This window comes from Aulostomus chinensis, chromosome 5 (assembly GCF_037954235.1).
Source record: "Aulostomus chinensis isolate RoL2024-O1b breed Wild chromosome 5, RoL_Achi_v1.0, whole genome shotgun sequence".
Classification (NCBI taxonomy): Eukaryota; Metazoa; Chordata; class Actinopteri; order Syngnathiformes; family Aulostomidae; genus Aulostomus; species Aulostomus chinensis.
The window spans coordinates 14,383,563-14,405,665 of record NC_141324.1 but is presented as its reverse complement, the minus strand read 5'-3'; the positions used below and the strand labels follow the sequence as shown (position 1 = coordinate 14,405,665).

The 22,103-nt window shown below is 43.1% G+C and overlaps 2 protein-coding genes across 4 annotated transcripts in view; both read right to left on the bottom strand.

The window, feature by feature from the left end:
• Positions 1 to 8,862, bottom strand: part of pik3r2 (phosphoinositide-3-kinase, regulatory subunit 2 (beta)) — a 37,145-nt gene extending 28,283 nt beyond the window's left edge. Inside the window, exons 1-2 of one of the 2 annotated variants that reach the window (XM_086203350.1) lie at positions 8,617 to 8,862; positions 1,445 to 2,308 (exon numbers count right to left, since the gene is read on the bottom strand). In XM_086203350.1, the coding sequence (XP_086059476.1) occupies positions 1,445 to 1,763 (319 nt within the window). In that variant the 5' untranslated portion in view covers positions 1,764 to 2,308; positions 8,617 to 8,862. Of the gene's footprint in view, positions 1 to 1,444; positions 2,309 to 3,852; positions 3,981 to 8,616 lie in introns of those variants that run through there. The other variant, XM_086203351.1, reaches the window with a different exon arrangement.
• Positions 8,863 to 11,288: 2,426 nt separating this feature from the next.
• Positions 11,289 to 22,103, bottom strand: part of mast3a (microtubule associated serine/threonine kinase 3a) — a 28,697-nt gene continuing 17,882 nt past the window's right edge. For both annotated transcript variants that reach the window (XM_086203346.1, XM_086203345.1), the window contains 19 exons: positions 20,753 to 20,854; positions 19,954 to 20,086; positions 19,474 to 19,559; positions 19,156 to 19,241; positions 18,685 to 18,893; positions 18,464 to 18,602; positions 18,167 to 18,299; positions 17,921 to 18,086; positions 17,664 to 17,765; positions 16,722 to 16,844; positions 16,468 to 16,580; positions 16,195 to 16,373; positions 15,643 to 15,764; positions 15,376 to 15,564; positions 14,840 to 15,063; positions 14,498 to 14,620; positions 14,148 to 14,284; positions 13,758 to 13,942; positions 11,289 to 13,661 (listed from right to left, as the gene is read on the bottom strand). In XM_086203346.1, the coding sequence (XP_086059472.1) occupies positions 12,802 to 13,661; positions 13,758 to 13,942; positions 14,148 to 14,284; positions 14,498 to 14,620; positions 14,840 to 15,063; positions 15,376 to 15,564; positions 15,643 to 15,764; positions 16,195 to 16,373; positions 16,468 to 16,580; positions 16,722 to 16,844; positions 17,664 to 17,765; positions 17,921 to 18,086; positions 18,167 to 18,299; positions 18,464 to 18,602; positions 18,685 to 18,893; positions 19,156 to 19,241; positions 19,474 to 19,559; positions 19,954 to 20,086; positions 20,753 to 20,854 (3,411 nt within the window). In that variant the 3' untranslated portion in view covers positions 11,289 to 12,801. The remainder of the gene's footprint in view (positions 13,662 to 13,757; positions 13,943 to 14,147; positions 14,285 to 14,497; positions 14,621 to 14,839; positions 15,064 to 15,375; positions 15,565 to 15,642; positions 15,765 to 16,194; positions 16,374 to 16,467; positions 16,581 to 16,721; positions 16,845 to 17,663; positions 17,766 to 17,920; positions 18,087 to 18,166; positions 18,300 to 18,463; positions 18,603 to 18,684; positions 18,894 to 19,155; positions 19,242 to 19,473; positions 19,560 to 19,953; positions 20,087 to 20,752; positions 20,855 to 22,103) is intronic.

The window sequence follows — 22,103 nt, the reverse complement described above, 5'->3', positions numbered from 1 at the left end:
ACCGCCATACGTGTGAGCCCCCTCTCTATAACGACTACAGTGTGGGCGAGTCTGGTGCATTCGATGTTGTGTATATCAGTGTGTCTGCAAAGAGGGGTAGGTGGGACTTTGTACAAATACACCATTTATAATATCAGTATGACTAAAGGTCAAACATTCGATATGCCACATTTTATATTCAGTATTCCGATTTTCAACCCTAAATCAATGTGAAATTCCTCCTTTTCTTCAATGTTCTAAGCAAACAGGAAGAGTTTGATCACTGCTGTCGTCTCCCTCCACATCCTCAATACGTTTCACACCAAATTAAATCAAACTAATCAAAGACATGCAGTTCATTGTAGTTGTATTGTTGTAGTTTTGTAAGGACAAAAAACCTTTGCAATGGATTTAATAATGACTGAACATTTCAAATGGAACATTTATTTGTTGCAGTGTTGTTTCCTATGTCACACACACACACACACACACACACACACACACACACACACACACACACACACACACCGGGCTTTAATGTACTGCTCTCTATTGGCATTGTTCTCTAGCAGAAATGTTTGGAGTTGTTCAGGTGACATTTCATATGTGGTACAATATGGAAAAACTTAAAAGAACTATTCAAGTATATATAAAAAAACAACAATAACAACAACTGCAAAAGATGTGATAGCAAAAAAGAGACTAAAAAAAAATGTACACATCACAAGAATAATGAAAATATTTGGATTTGTAAAAAACAAGAAGTTGATACATGAAATACATCGAGTTGCTGCTTCTGCAGTCTTAAGGCTCGTTACTAAGTCAAATTCATGGAGCTGCAACAAAATATTCCAGAATTCCAACCATTAGGATTGCTGCCTTTGTTGTCATTGACAGAAAATTCAGAGTTTGGAGTTTTTGAACTGTTGGATGGAACTCGAACACCTCACATTATACATTTTATCGACAAAAAAAACAAACACAAAAAACCTCTACATTTCATCAATCATGAAAATAATAGGCAGATTAATTAATGACGCAAATTATCGTTTCTGTCATTGTTGCAGCGCTAAAAATTTGCGTGACTGTATGTAACCTGACGCTTTAAAAAATAAAACTCTGAACTGAGCAAGAAAAGGTGTTTAATTGAAAATTAAGCATAAAATTTTAAGGTAAGTTTTTTGAAAAGTATTTTAAATGTTTATGTAGAATATTGAAAATAATGGTAATAAAAAATGCTCATTGATTCTGGAAAATAAAGAGAAGAATATTTTTATGTTTGTCTTAAACAAAATTTCATTGCCAATTTTCCTGATAATATTGTAACAATAGATCATAAGGTCCTCTGCTAATGTGCTTCTCTATTCTGTGAGTGCATGATTAACCACCTCTACCCTACTGACGAATCCCACAGACAGACAGAGAGACAGACAGCATTTGAAATATATCTGAGAGGTTCTCTTACCTTGAGATGTCTCTGGTCTGGGGGCAGCAGGGAGGGGTCGTTGGGACCTGGGCTGACTGGATGGGAGCGCCATCTTTACAAGGCCCACATATTCAACATACGTCCCTGGGAAGTCCCCCCTCTGCTTGGTGCGCTCGTTGTAGCCGAGGAGCCAGCCCAGGTGCTCGGGCTGCTCCACACAGCCCTCATGGTAGTTCTCCATGGACAGCAAGGAGGCCTTGCTCACAATCAGGAGGTCACCTGGCTGCAAGTCCAGGTCTTCTTCCTGGTCCTTGGTGAAAGTGTAGAGGGCACGGTACTGGAAACCTTCTGCTGCCATTTTGTTGGGGATGCAGGATTCAAAATGGCCACTGAATAGAGGATTAGATGGTGCAGCCCGAGTCCCTCTGCAGCAACTGCTCTACAGAAATCCTCCTAAAATAGGTTATTGAGTCACTAAATTCTGATGTTGTACAGTGGCTTTGGGGAGGGGTGAGGGGAGAAGGGGGAGTCACCCGAAGCTTAGAAGCATTTTCAAATGTCCAGAAGGTAGTGCTCTGTTGGGTCTGGGTGGCGATGGCTTCAGACCTGACCGGTGTTTGTGGACTGGTGCACTTTCCTCAGCTTGATGCCCCGGTTGAGCCAAATGATGGAGCAGAGGGAGAGCGTTGGCAACATGCTCTTACAAGCAGCGAAAACCTGGTGGCTGGGTGCTATTGGAGCAGCCTAGTGAAAGGTTTGCCAGTCGAGGGCCCTGCGTCGTTTTGGCTCTTCACGGTCAAACGAAGAGGTCTGATTGGAGAAGGAGAGGCAGGGTGGGCTGGTCTTTAATCCTCTTCGGTTCTCTAAAGCTCCCACATATTCTGGACAGGGATTATGACTGACCTGCATGACATAAAAAAAAAAGAAAAAAAGAGCGTGAAATAACAAACAATGTTGATAAAAAATGTAAAATTTAAAAAGCGTCCGTTAAGCGTCGCCTGCATCCGATAAATTACATATGTAAAACGTCCGATAACTACATTAAACAACGCTTAAATCTGTGCATGAAAATGGCGAGCGGCGGCAGCTTCATGCGTTTGTGCAGTCTTCGGTTAGGACAGAGAGATCGGATGATGCTGCTGCGTCATAACCAACAGCAGACCGGGTCCCTGGACAGGAGCCTTCATTCCCTCCACTCCACATTCACACACACACACACACACAGCCTTAACTGATGCATCACAGTTTCCCATATGAACTTTCACTGGGACATAAACGTCCCTTCACATGTTCGACTTACGGCAGATGAACAAATTCATGCAAAATAGAAGGTTCAACACAAAGATAGATCTGCAGCACCACTGGAGGGCAACTCGAATTTTCTGAAAAAAAGATTTTGCAATAGTTCCCTTTTCCGTCGAGAGACAGAAGGCAGCTCTGTGGTGCCTCAGAAATATTTTTGGCTTCATTCTGTCAAAACATCTAAATCATACTATACCAAGTCTATTCCAGATGACAGACACAGAGTGGATAGTCGTCTGAAGGAGCCAAGCTCAGTATCATAAAACAACACGTCAGAGCAAATGCTTCCATGCATAAAAAATTCACACAACATTCAGCAAAAGGGGCATTTCATGACCCAAATCCCAGATTCTCACGGCCTGGTAAAAGTCCAAACACCAGTGCTGTATTATTGCCACAAAGAACAGATTTGATCGACATAAAAATGAACCAAATTCTTCCGATACTCAATTTGAAAACGTCGGAAACGCTTGAGTTAAAATATCAGCAGCAAAATATGAAGAAACCCTGCGTCTTAGCTGTGGCATCTAAGATGTGAATAAATGTTTAAAAAAAAAAAGCCACAAAGTTCAATTTCAAAATGGCAACTACGCTGAGAGACGAGACAGGGGAAGCGAGGAAGACACGGAGAGATTAGGGTACCCAGATTAGGTACAACGTCTGCGGTGTGTCGACCCACCAAGGACAACGATGCTGTTAACCTGGGTGAAAGGATGAGTGAGGAGCTGCAGCAGGTAGAAGGAGAGGGTGACAGAGGCAGGAAAGTGGGTGCAAGTTTTGGTTTTCTATACCGGGACTGATGGGCTATTAAGGGCCATTTCCCAAAACACCCAAATCAACATGACCACAGGCCTGGTTTGCGAGGCCCGATGTTGTGTAATAATTTAATAGATGTTCAAGAATGAGCACTTTTGAGCGATGCATTGTTGATACTAAAATTTAACTAAGTGAAAGCAGAAAATATAACCGAAACGTCCGGTTAGCATCTTTGAATACCTAAGTGCATGCTTCCGAACCTTAGTCTAGATTACCCCGTTTCCCCCACGACATTCAGACTGCAAACCGTCGTGAGTTTGACTATCATCTTCTTCATAAAGATTTAAGAGTTATGATGAGAGCACGATGCAGCAGAGTGCAACACTCACCCCACTTTTGGTTCAGAGAGGAAGCCGGACAGGCTCAGCCAGACTCTCCGTCCAACATCCTTCGACTCGAGAAGGAAGAGGTGCCAGGCTAGACACGTGGCACTGACATACCCAACCACAGCCCGCAATCCTCACACCACCATAACCCCCCCCCCCCAAACTCCCTCCTCTCTCCACCTGCTCTACACCCCCCCCAAATACACACAGTCCTGCCTCCGACTGACTACCCCCCCCCCCCATCCTCAGCCATCGAAAAAGTCCAGTCGTTTCTCCAGTTGCCATGTATTGTTTGTTTATAGTCGCAACACTCCGGCAGAAAACAAGTAAGTTGGAAGCAAAGTAGAAGAAAAATCTGAGTGAAGGGAGCTCTCTTATTCAGTAATCCTTCTGTATTATTTAGTTCCAGAGCAGAAAAAGTGGTGAAACTCGTAGGAGGTGAGAGAGTCATTTCTGTTACAGTCCTGGACGGAGAGAGTTGGAGCTGCTCACAGTTGAGGGCAGCGGCGGCAGCAGCGGCAGCAGCAGCTGGCAATCTCACCGTCACTGGGTCCATCCTTTTTTTAAGAGACTTTTTATTCAGTCAGAGGAGAGAGCGAAAGGAAGCAGAGAAAAAAAACAGAGTGAGACGGAGCACTTTGCTATCAGCAGACTCCAAACGGCTGAGGGAGACCACGGGAAAATAATTAATGAATAGGCAGCAAGTAACTCACTGTTGCTAGAGAGAGGGAAAGCGAATCCTGTGCTCTGATTGGCTGCAGCTCAGACCATGTGCTCCCCAGTCACCGGAGAAGCCGGGCAAATCAAGGAAATGTTCTAATATTAGAAAATGTATCCAGGCAGTGATCAAACATCTGACCCAAACAACGACACCTTTCCACGCACTCTTGACTCTCTCATGGTTGCAGCCTCAATGACGGCATGACATCTTTGATGAAATGGAGCTCGGACTTAATAAAAGAGGACGAGGATGAAAAACATGACATAGAAAGACTGATGGCTGCGGTTTTGGAGGGAACACCATGAGTCGTGCGATGGCATGAAAAAAGATGTATAAATCATTTTTTGAGATAAAAGGATGATAAATATTGTGCACACACAAAGAGGAAAACACATTCAAGCTTTTATAAAATAGTGGCATTTGCGGCAAACTGCCTGGATACTACAAGAAATAATAACTGCGTATTAAAACAAACCACGTTCATTTCAAAAGCCAAAAGCAGCAGCTACAGATATTTGTTTGGAACTGTGGCGATAGAAACCTTGATTGAACTCAAGCGGCGTCTCCATCACGCCGCTATCTGCGGACTTCAGATGATTCTTGATGTGTTTAGTCAGCCAGTGGAGCTCTGACCGCTTCATTACACACACGTCACACAATGCACACATATAATGTTCTATTTCATTTTGGTGGAAGTGCATTTGACCTCAATAGACATAACTCATTTCAGATATGATAAAAAAAATAAAATTAAAGATCTGCACCTCAGTTATGGCATGGATGTTTAAATTAAGAGAAATACGAGGAGAAACATGTATAATCATCTACTAGAATGGAATTGATGAGTAATCTGAGATTCATGTCCACACATTTGTAGTCACAAACGCCTGATATTTCCAGAGGTCTCACGTTTCATACCTCACGTGATTTACCAATAAAATCATTAGCAAATAAATATGTAACTTCAATTGTTACACACACACACACACACGCAGCCCTAATATGAATATATTGCGAAAGAATGCATTCCTCGGGAAGAATTACGGATAAATAGATAAAGTAAAGTACGTCATCCCAGTGACGTAGACGTCACATTAAACTCCTCCCGACCATTAAGTCCTACCACAAAACACCGTCGCATCAAGTCGTAGCTGCGGCTGCACGAGAAACTCTGTAAAGGTGCAGTACCGCAATATTTCACAGTAATTTTCTTTGGTGAGGGGAGTTTGCGTGTGTGTGTGTGTGTGTGTGATACAAATAGTGATGTAAAAAGTCACAGTGTGCAGACTTGACAGCTGTATGAAATCATACATTGATAAAAAATAAAATCAATATTATCATAAAAAAAAGTATTATATGAAAAGGTAACAAGGATAGTAAGAAGATTCATCAAAATCCAGGAGAAACCAGGATATACGAGTAAATTATGTTCCTCAGTACAGTGCAAATACTAGTTAAACTGTGCAATATGGAAAAACTCCCACTGGGGAGGACGCGTCATGGATGATAAGACAGGGTCTAGTTTGACAGCAAACTGAATATCTTTGATCTGTTTACACACATCGGCTGCTGTAACCTTTTTGATGACATCATTTTGGGATTCAAGAAATTTCAATATATGCATGAATTATGTCGAGTGCACGATACATTTTGTTTTTAAATATTTCTCAAGTGAAAAATTAACATCATAAAGATGTGGAAAAACTTGGGATGTGTGTCCCAGAACATTTCTTCTCTGAGCAGAGGAGAATGTTTCTCTGCTGACTGGAGGGTGTGTACATCTTTTATTTAACCACCACATCATCAATCATGACTTTTTAAACATATTTCATTAAAATTTTTGTGGCCAACTACATCACTTCCACTTCATCTTCAAGAGTTTGACTCCAAACGCCGGTTCATTTTTGACAGTTGAACAGAGATGAGGAAAAGATGTCACATAAGCTCCTTCGGACCGGGACAAATATTCAAGGTTGCACGTTACTGGAGGCCTAAAGATTCACTTTATCCACTCGTATAAATAACGGCCTTGTGCCAAATACTCACATGGACACACAGTTATTTCTCCTACTTTTTTGTATGTGTTGGCCCTTTATGGCCCTGCTGGTGAAGAGCCGACGACTGAGCCACCACGCATGCAGCCTGGCCTCGGGCCATCTGTCCACATGGAACTGAAAAATTGACTGCGCCACAGGCTGGGAGGACAGGCCAACCACCTCGAGGGGCTCGAGAGGACTTATTTTTCAGCCCAAAATGGGGGTCTTGGGTCTTTTATGATTTAAGTTAGGATCACTTGAACTCTATCTGTCCTTAATGAAGCCAAAAAGCCCACTTGGTTAAATAGAAACATATGCTAGGAAGATTATGTAGCACTGAGACGGTACTGTTCTGAGCCACAAGGCTCCACAGTTTAAGAGCACTTGCTGTATTTATCAGAAAATATAAGATGCAGGCAACTCCAGCGCCTGTTAAAGTCCGCGTGACCACATTGTTAAAATTCAGCATTTTCAAAAGCAACACAGACAGAAAATGTGATAAAATAAGTCCGCAACAACCACAAGCCTTACTGCGGAGTAGTTTGTGTGTAATAAAGAGCTGCTGCGCTACACATCCACTCGATTCTAGAGAGAAAATATTTCTGCTGGGTCCAAACCGTCAAATATTCAGGTAACACGCAGTACAGAGAGAGAAATCAAACACTAATGCTGCTCTGACACACACACACAGATTAGTAAGAAACTGGTTTTGCTTGGTAGTTAATGCAATTCTCATAAAAAGGCCCCTAAGGCAAAAAATACTTTAAGTAGTCAATTAATGGCATCACTTATGTGGCTGTCACTTGAGCTACAATAAAACGACACAACTAGCAGCTTTGCAGCATCAGTCAACAAGCTAGAATGTTTTCACTTCTCCTGAAAGCAGCCTCCAACTCTCGCAACGAACTACAACATGCAGGCAAATACTGCATATGAATACATTTCTCTCTCCTGTGACATGGTTCTGGTCCCAGTGACATCACGCTTCAACTGGCATTGAACATACACACACACACACACACACACACACATATATATATATATATATATATATATATATATATATATATATATATATATTCTGTGGCCTTTTTTCCTCCGGTAACAGCATTTCTGTTCAGTCTTCTGAGCTTCTGAAGCGCATTAAAAAACAAACAAACACACACACACACACACACACACACACACACACACAGCTGCACTGCGTCTGGTGAAACTTGAAGTTAGCTTTGTTGAACTGAGAGGAGACACTTGGCATTAGGAGAAGTTTTAATGGAACAAACCCTGCCAGTAAGTCAGTGCAATTCCAGACATTTTAGAGGAGGAACAGAGGCTTTGCCCACAAGTCGTGCTTCACACTAAGGAAGCAGAAGAATGGAGGATTGACATTTGGTTGCATAATGATGGACTCACTAACTACAAGAGGCTCTTATTATGCAAGTGACACAATTTCCAGTGAATCTCTTGATGCATGCCAGCTCCTCAAACATGGATGTGTCTCTCCTATCCTGACAGGCCTTCATCTGTGTCGGGCCTCCTGTAGTCTGCAGCCGATGTCAAGACTTTATTGCAGAGGAGCATGCACTGGGAACGCTTCAGAGAGGGACTAGACTCCAAACATTTTGTTGCAACTCGATTTTGGGTGAGCTTGTAAAAATCGAAGTGTGGTGAAACAAAACAAAACAATGGAGAAAAAAAATTCTCAAGTCGTGGTAGCACCGTTTTAAAGTCTGTTAAGCCATAACTTGCAACGTTTCTCAAAGCAACTTTCTAAAGTTAGCATTTGTTGACGAGCAACACGCTGCAATAAAGTCACATGCTCGCGTTAGATTTAACTGCAATATTCGCAAATGAACATTGGGGGAAAAAATACTGTTGAAAGTTTAAAAGTAACTGAAAAGCATGGAGCTGAGAGCGGCGAGCACACTTGCAGCGCTTCCACCATTTTCCAGTAAGTTACAGTGGCTGCCTGGCTCTACTGGAAATGTGCAATAACTTGGAAAAACTCACCCGCGGATATTTCCTTGCCCTTCTCACTTTTCACTGCGGCGCTTCAGCTCTTCAACGCTTAACACGGAGTCCGGTCGGTGTCGTATCTGCGGACGAGAGCTTGTGAGTGTGCAGTAAAAGTCTAGAAAACCCTCTTTTCCCTTCTTGCTTCGCCGTCTTTCTCTCGCTCTTTCCTTCTTTTCCCGTTCATAACTCCCTGCTCCCCTGCACAGCCATTTTCCAGCTCAGCAGCACGGCGCAGGGAGGGAGAGTGCGTGGGAACTAATATGAGCAGGACGGAAAGTGACGAAAGTAGCCGAAGAAACCCGAGTCGTAGAGAAGGGCTACGGCGAGCAGTTTAAAGATTAAAAATCATCATAAGAATAATGATAATAATATGAATAATTTGTTGTTGTATATTTTCCACTATAAACGCAGTAATTTAATGTGTACAAAATACTTCGTTATATACCACCACTGAATTCTTCCAACTCAAAATGAGCATTTCATTTCACACACTGCTTTCTACAAACGTTATTTCAAATTTTCCAACATTGTTATTGTTAAAATGTCAAATATCCACAGTTTTTGATATCCAGATCTGCAAGGATATACTTACAAATAAAAAACTCCCTCCTGTCACTCCTTCGCTATACTATCTAAAAAAAGCATTAAAACTGCAAAAAATTATCTTTAAAAAAAGCCTCTCAATTGTAGAAAATGAAAAATCTTTCAAGATATCCGTTATGTGTTTCTGAACATCCAAAAAAATGGAGGGAAAATGTCATTACGTACATCTATAAGCATTAAGATGATTTTTGAATTGTAATTGGATAATAAATATTTGAAATGGGAGTTTTTCCAGTAAGAATTTCCTTTAATATGTTGAATATCTAGATAGATCTTGTGATCAAATCTAATATGAAATATGGTACTAATGGTAACTGATGTTTGCGTACAATGAGTTCAACTGCCTATACATTTTTTAGTGCATTAATCTTTGACTTTTCCTTCCGTCTTCATTGACATGAAAAAAAAACCCCTTTGTTTCTCAAACGTATTTGTGGAAATGATGATCTGAGCATTACAATGAAACTCATCGTCTGTGCCTCATCCATGTTGTTCCCACATTAAGACTCCAAAGCTCACAAACACAACAAAGACTGGGGAATGACTTCTCCACTGAGAAACTCCAACTTTCTGACATCGCCTGAACGCAGCAGCTGATCCCGGTTCAGTATTTAAGATCCTCAAGTGTGATGTGGAACTTTGAAGCCTCCAGTGGTCAAACAGTGAGAATAAAGAAGTGGGAGACTTCGAGGAGATGTTACGTGTCCAGCACTTAAACATGTGACCTTAAAAATATTTATACTGAATGTTCATGTTATTATTTTTTTAAAGAAAAGCTCAGAGTTTTAGAAATTTGGAGGTGATTGTAGTATCAAACATTACATTATTTGCTTGGAGTCTTTTTGTATACTTTAATACATGTGTGAGGTGGGTATTTAAACTGCACTGGAATGTTTCCCAACCACTGGTATGTGGGCCATGGGTGGGCTTAGAGCAGGCTACAGTGGGTCGCAAAATGCTCTCAATTTGAAACTCACTTCTTCGGAGGGATTATTAGATTAGCTGAAATTATTGGCATCTTTTTTTTCTCACAATGTGTTCTGATCAGTAACAAGTATCATTGGTCGGATCTTTAAGTGGAAAAACTTACTGTAGGTATGTAAGGAACCCCCCCCCCCCCACACACACACACACACACACACCCTTTAAAATCATTTTTTCATTGTAAAGAACCACGTTCCAATGAAAAACTAGATGCCAAATCCACAATACCATGTTGATTTAAATATCATGGTTCTGTGTCTGTTACTGTTATATAGAGTTCAGTATAGCATACATGAAATGAACGTGACCGCCTCGTCACTGAAGACTGTTAGGGTACACAGTCAAATACTACGAGAAAAAAAATTGCTATAAAACTGCGTATATTTGTTGGAAGGACAGATGAAAAAGACTTTGTTGTTCTGGACTTTGTAGTCCTTTTGCAATTCATTTATTTCAAGCACTGTTAAGACAATAGAAAAACAGACAATGTCACACCAGTCTGAACCCACATGGTTGGAACTTCACAAAGTCCAGTTTGTCATTTGGGGGGGACAAGGAGGTCGAGTGGGGAGCAACAACTTCAACACAAGTGTGAAAAATATGGATAACGACAGTAGAACAGGAGTGGATCACGCACGCACGCACGCACGCACGCAGACAAATGTATTGTTTTAATGGCGCTTTGTTTGGATCAGAGATGCCAAACTGCTGCTGAGACCTCTGGTGTATTTAACATCTGACAAGTGTTCATTTAAAAAAGTATAAGATGATGAAACAAGTACAAGAGATACTATAATGGCTTGATTGGGGTACAACTTAAGATCAAATCCTATAAAGTATAGCGATATTGCATCAGAAATCCAGTGACAATTCAGACTAGACACACATTTCTTCACACAGTACAATGTACAAACACCCAACAATCTATAACCACTGCTCAATGTACTCAACTTCCACTATAAACTCCCACAGTAACAGTTCCCTCGCCAAAATAAGAGCACAGTCTCACATCTTTACGTCAGCACACCCAACTTTCATTTCTAATCAGAACTTCCAACTCATGAATTCAAGGATTTAAAAAAAAAATTTATCTAAATGAGAATTTTAATGAGAATAGCTTCCATGATTTCAATAAAGTTCCCCATAGTGGCAAAAAATAAAAACAAAAATAAAACTGTGGGAACAACATGCTGGAATGTGAGGCATGCAGAATCCTTTGAGGTTGATCGCAACAGGAGATTAAGACCCTTCCACTTTAGTGGCATTACACATTATTTTGGAGTCAAACAACTCTTACAAGGTCACTTTAAAAAAAAAACACCACTAACAGCTGTTTTAAGGTCCACCATTGTTTATACAATATACATCAACAGCGTAGGTTATTAGTACTGCAACACGACTGATCCATATCAAAATTTACAAAAGGAGATCTCCTCGACTCGCTCCCGCATCCATTCAGGGCTTCAGGCTGAATTCTGCAATTCCCTGTCGTTTTTTTTTTTTTCCATAATAATTTAACAAACGCCACGCACATATTTGCACTAAAATGTAAACATTCATTCTTATTACATATTTTCCAAAAAAAAAAAAAAAAACAGCCAAGGGAGCCGGTTTCTTGCGTCCACTGTACAGTTTTCCAATCCCACAGAGAAAGATCGTCGTGAAATACGAGTGTGCTCTACCTGGAGTACGGCTACTATGACTTGTGCAAACACTTCAGCTAGACTAGACTAGACTAGACAGAGCTGGGTAGGGGGTGGGGGGTGGGTTACACGAGCAGGGAGGTGACAGTAGAGGGTATTTAGAGGACAGCGACGGCGACTTGGTTTCCCAAAAGGTGTTGACGCTATGATGACCAATTTCTGCTGGAGGAGCGGTTCTACAGGACCATGCATGCATTAAATACAACAACAGTACCTCTCCTGACGCATCCTATGGCTAAACCTTGCTTTGGCACCAGCGCTAGGCTACCAGGTATTATGATGAAATTTTGGCTCTTCACTTGTCACCATGGCAATCTGCCCTGGAATAGATTATAATACATTAATCCAGGACAAACACTACAGGTTTGTTTTTTTTTAGGAACACAAAGCAACGCTCGATTCTATACAGGCATCACGGTTTGTAAAGAAGTATAGTACAGTAATGGACCGATGTTACCTCACCTTCTCTGCACCACCTGGCTTTCTGATAGCTGCATACAGTTTGTGCAATTCCTGACATCGGAATTGCAAGGCTTTTTTTTTTCTTTTTTTTTAGCAACCAAAAATAAGATGAGCATAAAATGTCATAAATAAGTTTCTTCATTTAAAACCAAAGATATTTACAAGATACATCAGTCACAGGTGCCACAGTGATTTCAAAACCAGGAAGTAAATGAGGTTTGGCAGCCATTGTCCTGCTAACAGTGCTGAAGGATGCATATTACTGAGAAACATGGAGTTGATCTTCAAGCAGGTGCTTTGAGATGATCTGGGACTTGTTCACAGTTGCCGGGACACACATGCAAGGCCTTCAGATGGAGGTACAGTGGCAGGTCAAAGACTTCTCTTAACTCTACGCTAACCTATTAACCCTGGATCGGAGAGAACACTAGGACCCGTCTGTGTCTTTTGGCTTTGCTCTCGGCTGTGCTGCTGTACCCTGTGATCCTCGTCCCTCCAGCTTCACGCTGGACTCTGACTGTGCCGAGTTGAGCCAGGACACCTTGAATGGCTTCGGCGGGGTGACAGGAAGCGTGGAGCTCGGTGTCGCTTCCCTCTCCTCCAAATCATCAAAACTCACTTCCTGTACAGCCTCCTGTTTCTTGAAGGAGTCTCTGCGCTCTGACAGAGCCAGCTTCCTCATCACCACCACCTCTTTGGAGTGATGGTTGCCGCCCCGGTGCTGTGGCGAGGCTGTAGAGCGATGGTGCTCACTTCCTATGCCTACAAAGTCCTGGAGGCCCCTCTGCCCTCCTAAGTAGAGCCCTTGGCGGCCATGTTCACCAACACACACAAACCCAGTAGCCGTGTCACCCTCCACGTCCTCGCCCTCAGACAGGGGCACCTCCATGGTGTGGCGGCGAGTGCTATAAGCCTTCCTATCTCCATGGTACCCACCTGTTGTTTTGTCTCCTGTCAGCTTCTCTGCTGACTGGACCCTCTTTAGGAGTGGTGAGCGTGGCGGCTCTGCACTGCGGGGACGAACGGAATGGCGGGCGATAGTGGGAGGGGAAAGTGTTTTGCCATGGAAACCCTGTAAAGATTTGGGGTGGCTGGGGAGGCAGGATGGGGAGCACTGAGGAGAGAGAGGCTGGGGAGGTGGGATGCAGGCCAGCGGAGACGGGGGTATACTGCTGGTGGACTTACAACGGCCAGCTTTGGTGTAGCGACCCAAGACGTGAAGGGAACTAGGACGGGCCTGAGGCACAGGCGAGTTAGGGGAGCTGGAGCACGGAGAAGAACTTGAATCTGTAAGGACAGAAAAAAACAAAAATAATAGAAAAAGTCTAACAGGAACCCATAAATGTAAGATTCTGAAAAGTAACACAAGGCATCCCGTCTTACCTCCAGAGTGGTCAGGAGCAGGGGAGCGGCAGGGTGTGGAGGGGCCAGGAGAGAGACTCTGCGTGGGAGATCCAGAGAGGCTGTCGCTGGATGACTGGTGGAAACCTGAAGAGAAGCTGCGACTGCTTTGCATGGGCGGAGGAGGAGTATGTTTAGACAGCTTCTTTAAGATGCTGCGTCGCCTACTGCAAAGCAAAAACAAAACAAAACAAAACTGTCAGATATGAGTTTTGTAAACAGCATTTGTCTTTTTTGCTTGCAGGGATTTTAATCTAAGGATTCCTGACATTACTGTAAAGCAACAAATGGGCACTTAAGTCCAAAAGCTTCCCACTGGCTGACTAAAAACCAAGAAACAAAAGAGACTACATCAAGTACAGCTTCTTGTACCTGTCCTGCCCGTCCTTCCTCTTGCTCTTTTTGCTGCGCCGAGCCATCTTGGCTTTGTAGCTCGCCTTTCTAGCAGGGCCCACCTTGATAGATGTGTTTTCTAGGGGAGTGGTCTGCAGGGTCACTCTGTTGCCACTCTGTTGAATACAGATGGAAACATTTACCTGGAGCTCAGTCTTTGTCACTCAAAGTGTTATGGCTGGAAAAACCTCAGCTCCACTAAAACAGTGGAAAAGTCTGCACAAAATACATTTTGAATACTGTCTGCACTGGAGTCAAGAGTGAAATAATCATCAACGCATATTACATTTGTAAATAAAAAAAGCCATGAATTGAAGATTTCCTCGTACCTTCAGCAGGAGCTCCACCACCTCAGTGTGGACGAGACCCTGGACAGACTCGCCATTGACATGAGTGATGAGGTCACCAGCCCTCAATCCAGCCTCGTGTGCTGGACTACCATCTTCCACACACTATGGACAAACACACACAAGCTCCAATCAAAATGACTAATTGTTACTAATCAGCTGTAGCCAGGATGGAAACTCTTTAAACTTTGTCATGATCATAACCAGAGTTGACTTAGAGCAGATTGCAGAATAAATACTGACAGAGTTGAATTTATGCCATGTTGCTGACTCTCTATCATCTCTCAGTTTGTTCATATCTAGATGTGGGATGAGGACACATACCCAGACCATGTGGTGAACAGTGTAGACATCACTGTCTCCCATGTAGACCCTGATAGCTCGCAGCGCAAAGCCAAACCTCTTCCCAGAGCTGTGGATGACCACGGGCGGCCTGAGGCAGCTGATGCTGATGGAGAGGTCCCGGCTAGGAGATGAGTCTCTGGACGAGGGGTTGGAAGACAGGGACAGAGACGATTTGGGGCTGGATGGAGGACCCGCAGAGTCATCTGGAAAAAGGAACAGTCAGAGACTTCCTGGATAATCTGCACTGATATTACTTCTTCATATTTTGCGCTATTTAACAAAAGCAAAAAGAAGCTTAGGAGACTTCTCATCACACCAAACATTATCTTGACCACAGTTCATGTGTATGTGTTGACATTATTGTGTCACAGTACCAGGCTGTAGAGGGCACTGTTAACACTCAAATCCCTTTCGATAATGTATTCATACACCTTATATAAACATTTCTAACAGAAGAAAGACTGTTTACTTACAATGTTTTGTTAACATTACTATTATTATTATTATCTGTGTACCTGGGGTAATGATGAGGGACAGGCCTGAGACTGACGCTGACTTGGGGACTTTGCCAGCTGGGGATCTGGGTTTCTCTGGGGTCTCCAGCTGGTGGGCGATACGTCTTGACGCCCCTCTCCGGAATGACGGCCTTGTGCCTGTGCTGTTACTCCGGAGACGAATGCGCCTCAGATTGGAAACCATCCCATCTAGAGTCATGAAGCAAAGAGTGAGAACGCTGGTGCTTTAACAATAGGGCAGGTAAACCACATGTAGAGCAATCTTACCCTCCTCCTCTGCAGAGATGGCAAAGCGAGGCATGATGTCGAGGCTCTGGGTGCTGTTCATGACCAGCGGGCTGGTGCTGCGCTCGGACTGGGAGGAGCTGGATGACGCGCGAGGACGCAAACTGCAAGAGAGAACACAGGACACAATAAACACATAAGGTGCCACATAGAAAACCAGGATCACTTGTGCATGAATATGAGCTTTGTTATGTAAGAAATGATTTGGTGTCACGAGGGAGAACACGAATCTTTGAGTTAAATATTAAAATGTCACTAGACATGAAAACAGGGAATAGGAGGAATCAGACCCTTTCATGAGCAAACTGCCCACTTATTATTGCGCTGTGAAATAATTCAGAAACCCTTACAAACACACACGCACACAAAAAGACACAAACAGACAGACACACACAGCAAGGGTAAACTGAAGATAAATGCTTGAGTAGTTATTTTTTAGTGTCTTTAAGAAAAGAGATTTTTCATAAAATACAGAGCTAACAAGGTGAGAGTGGAGGCTTTCCATATCTACTCTGGTGACAATCTCTTTCTCACCTCCCCCTGGGTCCATCTGGCCTGTCCACACTACTTGGGTGTTTGTGTCCGTCGCCCGGGGAGAGGATTCCCCTCCCTTCCCATCGCTCTTCCTTCTCCTCACTGTGGCTTCGCTCTGATGATGACAAGCTCTGGTTGGACGGCGTGGAGGTGGACAGGTGCTCAGTGCTGCTGTAGACCTGGAGACCAAGAGGAAAGATGTTTGTGTTTTTACCAGGCTGTCTCGATTAACGAGTAAACACGTGAACACATTACCACTACAGCACTAAGTACCTTGCTGAAGCGATGGGCGACGGAGGAGAACTGGCGGAGCTCCAGAGAGGATTCATCATCATTAGTTTCATCATCATCATCTGACCCCAGGTGACAGTAACGCTCTGATCGGGCTGGCGGGAACACGATGACAGCCATTAATTAGACAATGATATACTTTACATTTATCAGAATAACCACAAGGTCTTGTGTGAAAATACGAGACCCACAGTACATATTCACATCTTTGTGCATTTGTCAATAAATGCACTTACTGTCAAAATAACTTGTGTCCTCTTCTGTTTCTAGTTGGGGTATGAATTCGGCTTTTTGCCTCAGGAGGCCGTTCCAGTCCAGACCCGTAAAGAACGTGTGCATCTTCACCTCAGTGGTTCCACCTGCACAAGACAAACACAGGCTATCACATGTGAGCAATGTGGATCATGTCAAAGACAATGTGATCATCAACTCGCTTTACCCCGAAATGTCTACCTTTGGTGCTTCATAAAATGTGGTTTTCAAGTAGAGCTCATGTGACAGGTTTGTTGTATACACATGCAAAATTGCCAAAGAAAACTATAAAAATGTCTCACACTTCAAGCTCCGGTGCCAAGACGTGATTGATTTTTTAAATCCACAAGTCTAGAGTGAGCAGCACAAGAAAATCAGTCGGTGTCCAACTTGGTGTGGCTCAGCCATCAGTTCGTCCCAGCAGTCAGAGCTGATATCAGTAATCACTGATCATTTCACTTCATTTTGAATGAAGCCGCTTCATTCATCAGTCAGACTTGACACCGCCTTTCTGCTGAGATGACCCAGTTTCACCAATTATCACCATCTGCTCTAGTTTTCTCACTCTGTGCTGTTTCTGACTCACACATTGATACGAGTTGTGTGAGCACTGAGCAACAATAAATCTTAACCCTGGCCATGATCTTTCCGAATACCAGCCAAGTGTTTTTGTGCATAAAACGAACCAGACGTTGATAATTGTACTGACACAATATTTTAAAAAATCATTTTATGAGTGGGACTTGCAAACACTCAAGTATCAGTGGATATGATGGGTTGGTTAATGAGTGAGGTTGGGAGAATATTTAGATGACCAAACTTAAAAAATTTCCTATCAAACCTTCTAATAAGCAATTATCTTTTTGTTACTGATTAGCTGTCTGTCACCGGTACATGTCATCACCCAGCAGTTTGTCTATACACACCAGTTCCCAGGCGCTCTAGAGGACTCTGTCGCAGCAGTCTGGTGATGAGGTCCTGGGCATCAGCAGGCAGAGCATCCTCCCCATCTGGCCAGATGATGTCATCTAGACAAATTAGCATACATCATGACTCACAGAGGGGATACAAATGCAAGTTACATTAACTAAAGACGGTGACTAACACTGAACTTAACAAGTGGCATGTGTAGAGCCGCCTGTGATGACACAATCATGACTCATTTAAGTGAAGGGTCTCTTACCATTCACCACCTGACCGAAGAGCTCTTCTGGTGTGTCACCGAAGAAAGGCACACAACCGACGAGGAATTCATAAAGGATGATGCCCATGGCCCACCAGTCCACCGGTTTCCCATAGCCCTGCCTCAGGATCACCTCTGGAGCGATGTACTCTGGGGTACCGCACACCTGCAGGGATGAAACACCGATGTTAAGTGTGAGACATACATACAACAATAGAGAAGAAAAGACAATGAGAGGAGGCGGACCTGTTTGTCAATGAACTCTCTCGTGTCCTTCTCAATGTGACCTTCATACAAGTTGGTGGTCATGTTCATTAGACCGATCTTTGACAGCCCGAAGTCCGTCAGCTTAATGTGTCCCATGGAGGTGATTAACAGACTGCAGAGGAACAAAATTATTCTTACATTAAACTCTACCTTAAAAAAAAAAAGAGACTTAAAGTAAAATATAAAATTGCGTGATTGAAAACATTACAATTAGTTTAAATATGATGGTTTGTGTGAAACGGATGAGTAGATTAAAGGTGTTGGCTTAGGACTCACTTGTCAGGTTTGAGGTCTCTGTGAACAATGCCGTAGTTGTGAAGGTACTCTAAAGCCAGGACGGTCTCTGCAAAATACATACGTGCCATATCCACAGGCAGAGGACCGATGTTCTTCAGTAGATTGGCACAATCCCCACCTTTAAGTAATCATATTCATCAGACTGAGATAGCGTGAGGTGGAAGTTATTTGTCGATATATGAAGCACAGCTCCGACCAACCTTCTACATACTCCATGACCATGCACAGGTGTCTCCGTGTCTCGAAAGAGCAGAACATCGAAACCACAAAGGGATTTTCAGCAAAAGTGAGGATGTCACGCTCCACAAACACCTGCTGGATCTGGTTTCTTAACATCAGGTTCTGCCGGTTTATCTTCTTCATGGCGAAGCGTTGACGGGTCTCCTTGTGGCGCACTAGAAACACGGCCCTGCACAGCAGTTAAGAGGGGGAGCAAAGAAAGAAGGGCAATTACAGTACGAAAAGGAGTTTATGAAAACAGGAAGGGAGCAATAAGAATCAAGAGATCCTAAAACAAAAACCTGCTACCAGTGTGCATTCGCTCAGACTTAAAACATTTGTGGTGTAAAACTACAACACATCTTTATCTCACTTCCTTTTCCACTGTTATTGGGCCTTCTGGTGTCCTTCTGAGTCAGTTTCACGCAACCAAAGGAGTCCGTCTTACTCACCCATAGGCGCCATTGCTAATGAGCTTGATGGTCTCAAAGTCGCTCTCCAGTGGTTTCCTACGAGGAGGGGTGCAGGCTGCTCGGCTCTGAGTCACACACATCCAGAAAAAAAAAAAGAAGGAAAAAAAACAAACAAACACAGGAACTTTAGAATCACAGCCAAAAGCATAAATTCACATGAATTTGTTGTGATCACGGGAAGAATTTTTCTCTTCCCTTAAAAAAAAAGAAAGCATGTAAATCTGAGACTGTATCTGCCATGACCTTTAGTATTTCTTCAACATATTATTTTGAGTGCTGTTAAATGTTAGCTTCTACCTGTGTAGGTGTCGTCTCTCCGGTGTCGTCAGACTCTCTGCTGGCTGACCGATGACTTGGGCTTGTTTGTTCTAGATGGACCATTTCTAAATCAGGTGAAGACATGAAGACACACGCGCACACACACACACACAGAATGAGAGTTTATACAACCATCTGATGTTACAGATGCAGCATCATTTCAGTTTACTATTTAAATTCACATTCAGTAAGAGGAGACTTTGATGTGGAGTCCTGAGTGTTTTCAAATTCTTCATAATTTTTTATAAACAAAAAAAAAAACGACCAAACTAAACAAGTGAGGACTCAAAAGGAAATATAACAGCCATATTTAAACAGCTTTGAACAAAGATATAATTTGTTAATCCTCCATTAGCCTACAACACAGGTAACCACAAAGACCATAAAACCATAATTTCAAATTAAGCAACACTTACAGTAACATTAATCTGACACTGTGCTAAAGAATCAAGGTTGCACCTTCCAGAGGATCCCTGGTGAGGCCCAGCTGGCTGATTATGTATCTGGGAATATCAGTCTTGATCCCCTGGCCCACCTTAGCCTGACCCTCTGCAGCCTCCAGACGCTGGTAAAACTCTTCAGGATCAAACTCCTGCAGGAGACAAAGATGCATCATGGTTTCATTCAGTTTTACCCATTACTTAGTAGGGATGCACAACATGCTGATAGTTTATGAATGATGTGGCTGATATTTATGAATGCTGATGTGGTGTATCAACAAAATTTAAATTGCATTCATATTTTGTACATACTAAAAAAACGTGAGAAAATGTTGTGAATCTGAAATAAAAATGCATAAAAAGGATGATAAATCATATTTTAAATTGTTTCTTTATCATTGACAAAGAGCAAAGAAGACGAGCCGAATTGGGCCGATATAAGTATCAACCATCAGGACTTCATGCAAAAATTTTAAAAATGGCCGACATCTGCTGATACCAATACTATCATGCATCCCTACCCAACAAAATAAATAAAACGTTTGAGCAGATGAGTGCTGCAAGCCACAAAATGACAAGCACCATGAAATATTAATGTTATTGTAACTGCAACCGACACACAGTTTGCCAACTCGAAACTTCAGCTTCACCACAACTGCCAATTTGGAAGAACAAAGACAAAGAACTCTTGACAGTAGAATCCTGTCCAGCAGTTATTACAGCAGCCAGCTGTGTTATCATCATTGCAGCATATCATCAGTGCACATGAGACGTGAAGAGCCTCATGCTTTCTTCTTCTGAACCTACAAGTGACTTACCAGACACTCCAGGAGCCTGGCAGGCCTGGAGATGATGATGAGGATCTTCTTCACGAGTTTGGTGATGATGGTCACCTCCTCGCTCTCGGAACGCTCGTATGCCTGATCAGGAAAATATGATGGATAATTATAGTGACACAAGCCAGTAGGAAGCAAAGCTCATCCACAGAACCAGTACAGCCAGTACTTTGGTCTGGCATGCGTTTTTCACCTTTTCTGTTGCTGATTCAAGCTGCTACTTCAGCCTCTTGAAGACTCATCTGCATCAAAGCTGTTCCTGTGCTCAGCATATATCATACCAACACTGCCTTATCTTCATCAGTCAAGTGGTGATCAAAGAATGAGGTCAGTTGGAGTTTTGGTTAGTCAGCTGACGGTTTGGGAAAAGTTCTCTGTGATTCTTTCCAACCTGTTAGAAAACAGTTACTGGTCCTGTCCTCCAACAGCCAGTGGAAAAAAAATGCAGCACTCTGAATTAAAACGATCCAGTCCACTGGTTTAATGTACAATACAGAAAGTATATTTTCGTGATACTTTAATATCATGAATAAGATCAGATCATCATTAATAAGATAAGATCATGCTCTGGGAATATGGGATGGATGGCCCCTTACAAAGGGTAATTCAGTCTCTCCACCACAGGAGTGAGAGCCTGGTTTGCGTTGCTGGCAGTAAGTCAGACTTGTTCCCAGTGGGGGTTGGACTCCACCAAAGCTGCCCTTTGTCACCGGTTCTGTTCATAACTTTTACGGACAGAATTTTTAGGTGCGGCCAGGTGGTGGGGGGTGTCGTGTTAGGTGGCTGGAGGATGTCGTCTCTGCTTTTTGCAGACAACGTGGTCCTCTAAGCTCCATCAAACCATGATCTCCAGCTCTTGCTGGGTCAGTTTGCAGAGTGTGAAGCAGCTGGGATGAGAATCAGCACCTCCAAGTTTGAGGACAGGGTCCTCAGCCAGAAAAGGGTGGACTGCCCACTCTGGGTCACGTGGAAGAGCTTAAGTATCTCAGGATCTTGTTTACGAGTGAGGGTAGGATGGAGCGGGAGATTGACAGGCGGATTGGGGCAGCATCCGCTGTGATGCGGTCGCTAAACCAGTCTGTTGTGGTGAAGAGGGAGAGTAGCCAAAAGGCATAGCTCTCCATTCACGGGTCAATCTACGTTCCAACCCTCACCTATGATCATGAGCTCTGGGTAATGACCGAAAGAATGAGATTGCGAATACAATCGGCCAAAATGAGTTTCCCCCACTGGGTGGCTGGGCTCTCCTTCAGAGACAAGGTGAGAAGCTGGGTCATTCGGGAGGGACTCAGAGTAAAGCCGCTGGTGAGGATGCCTCCTGGACGCCTCCCTC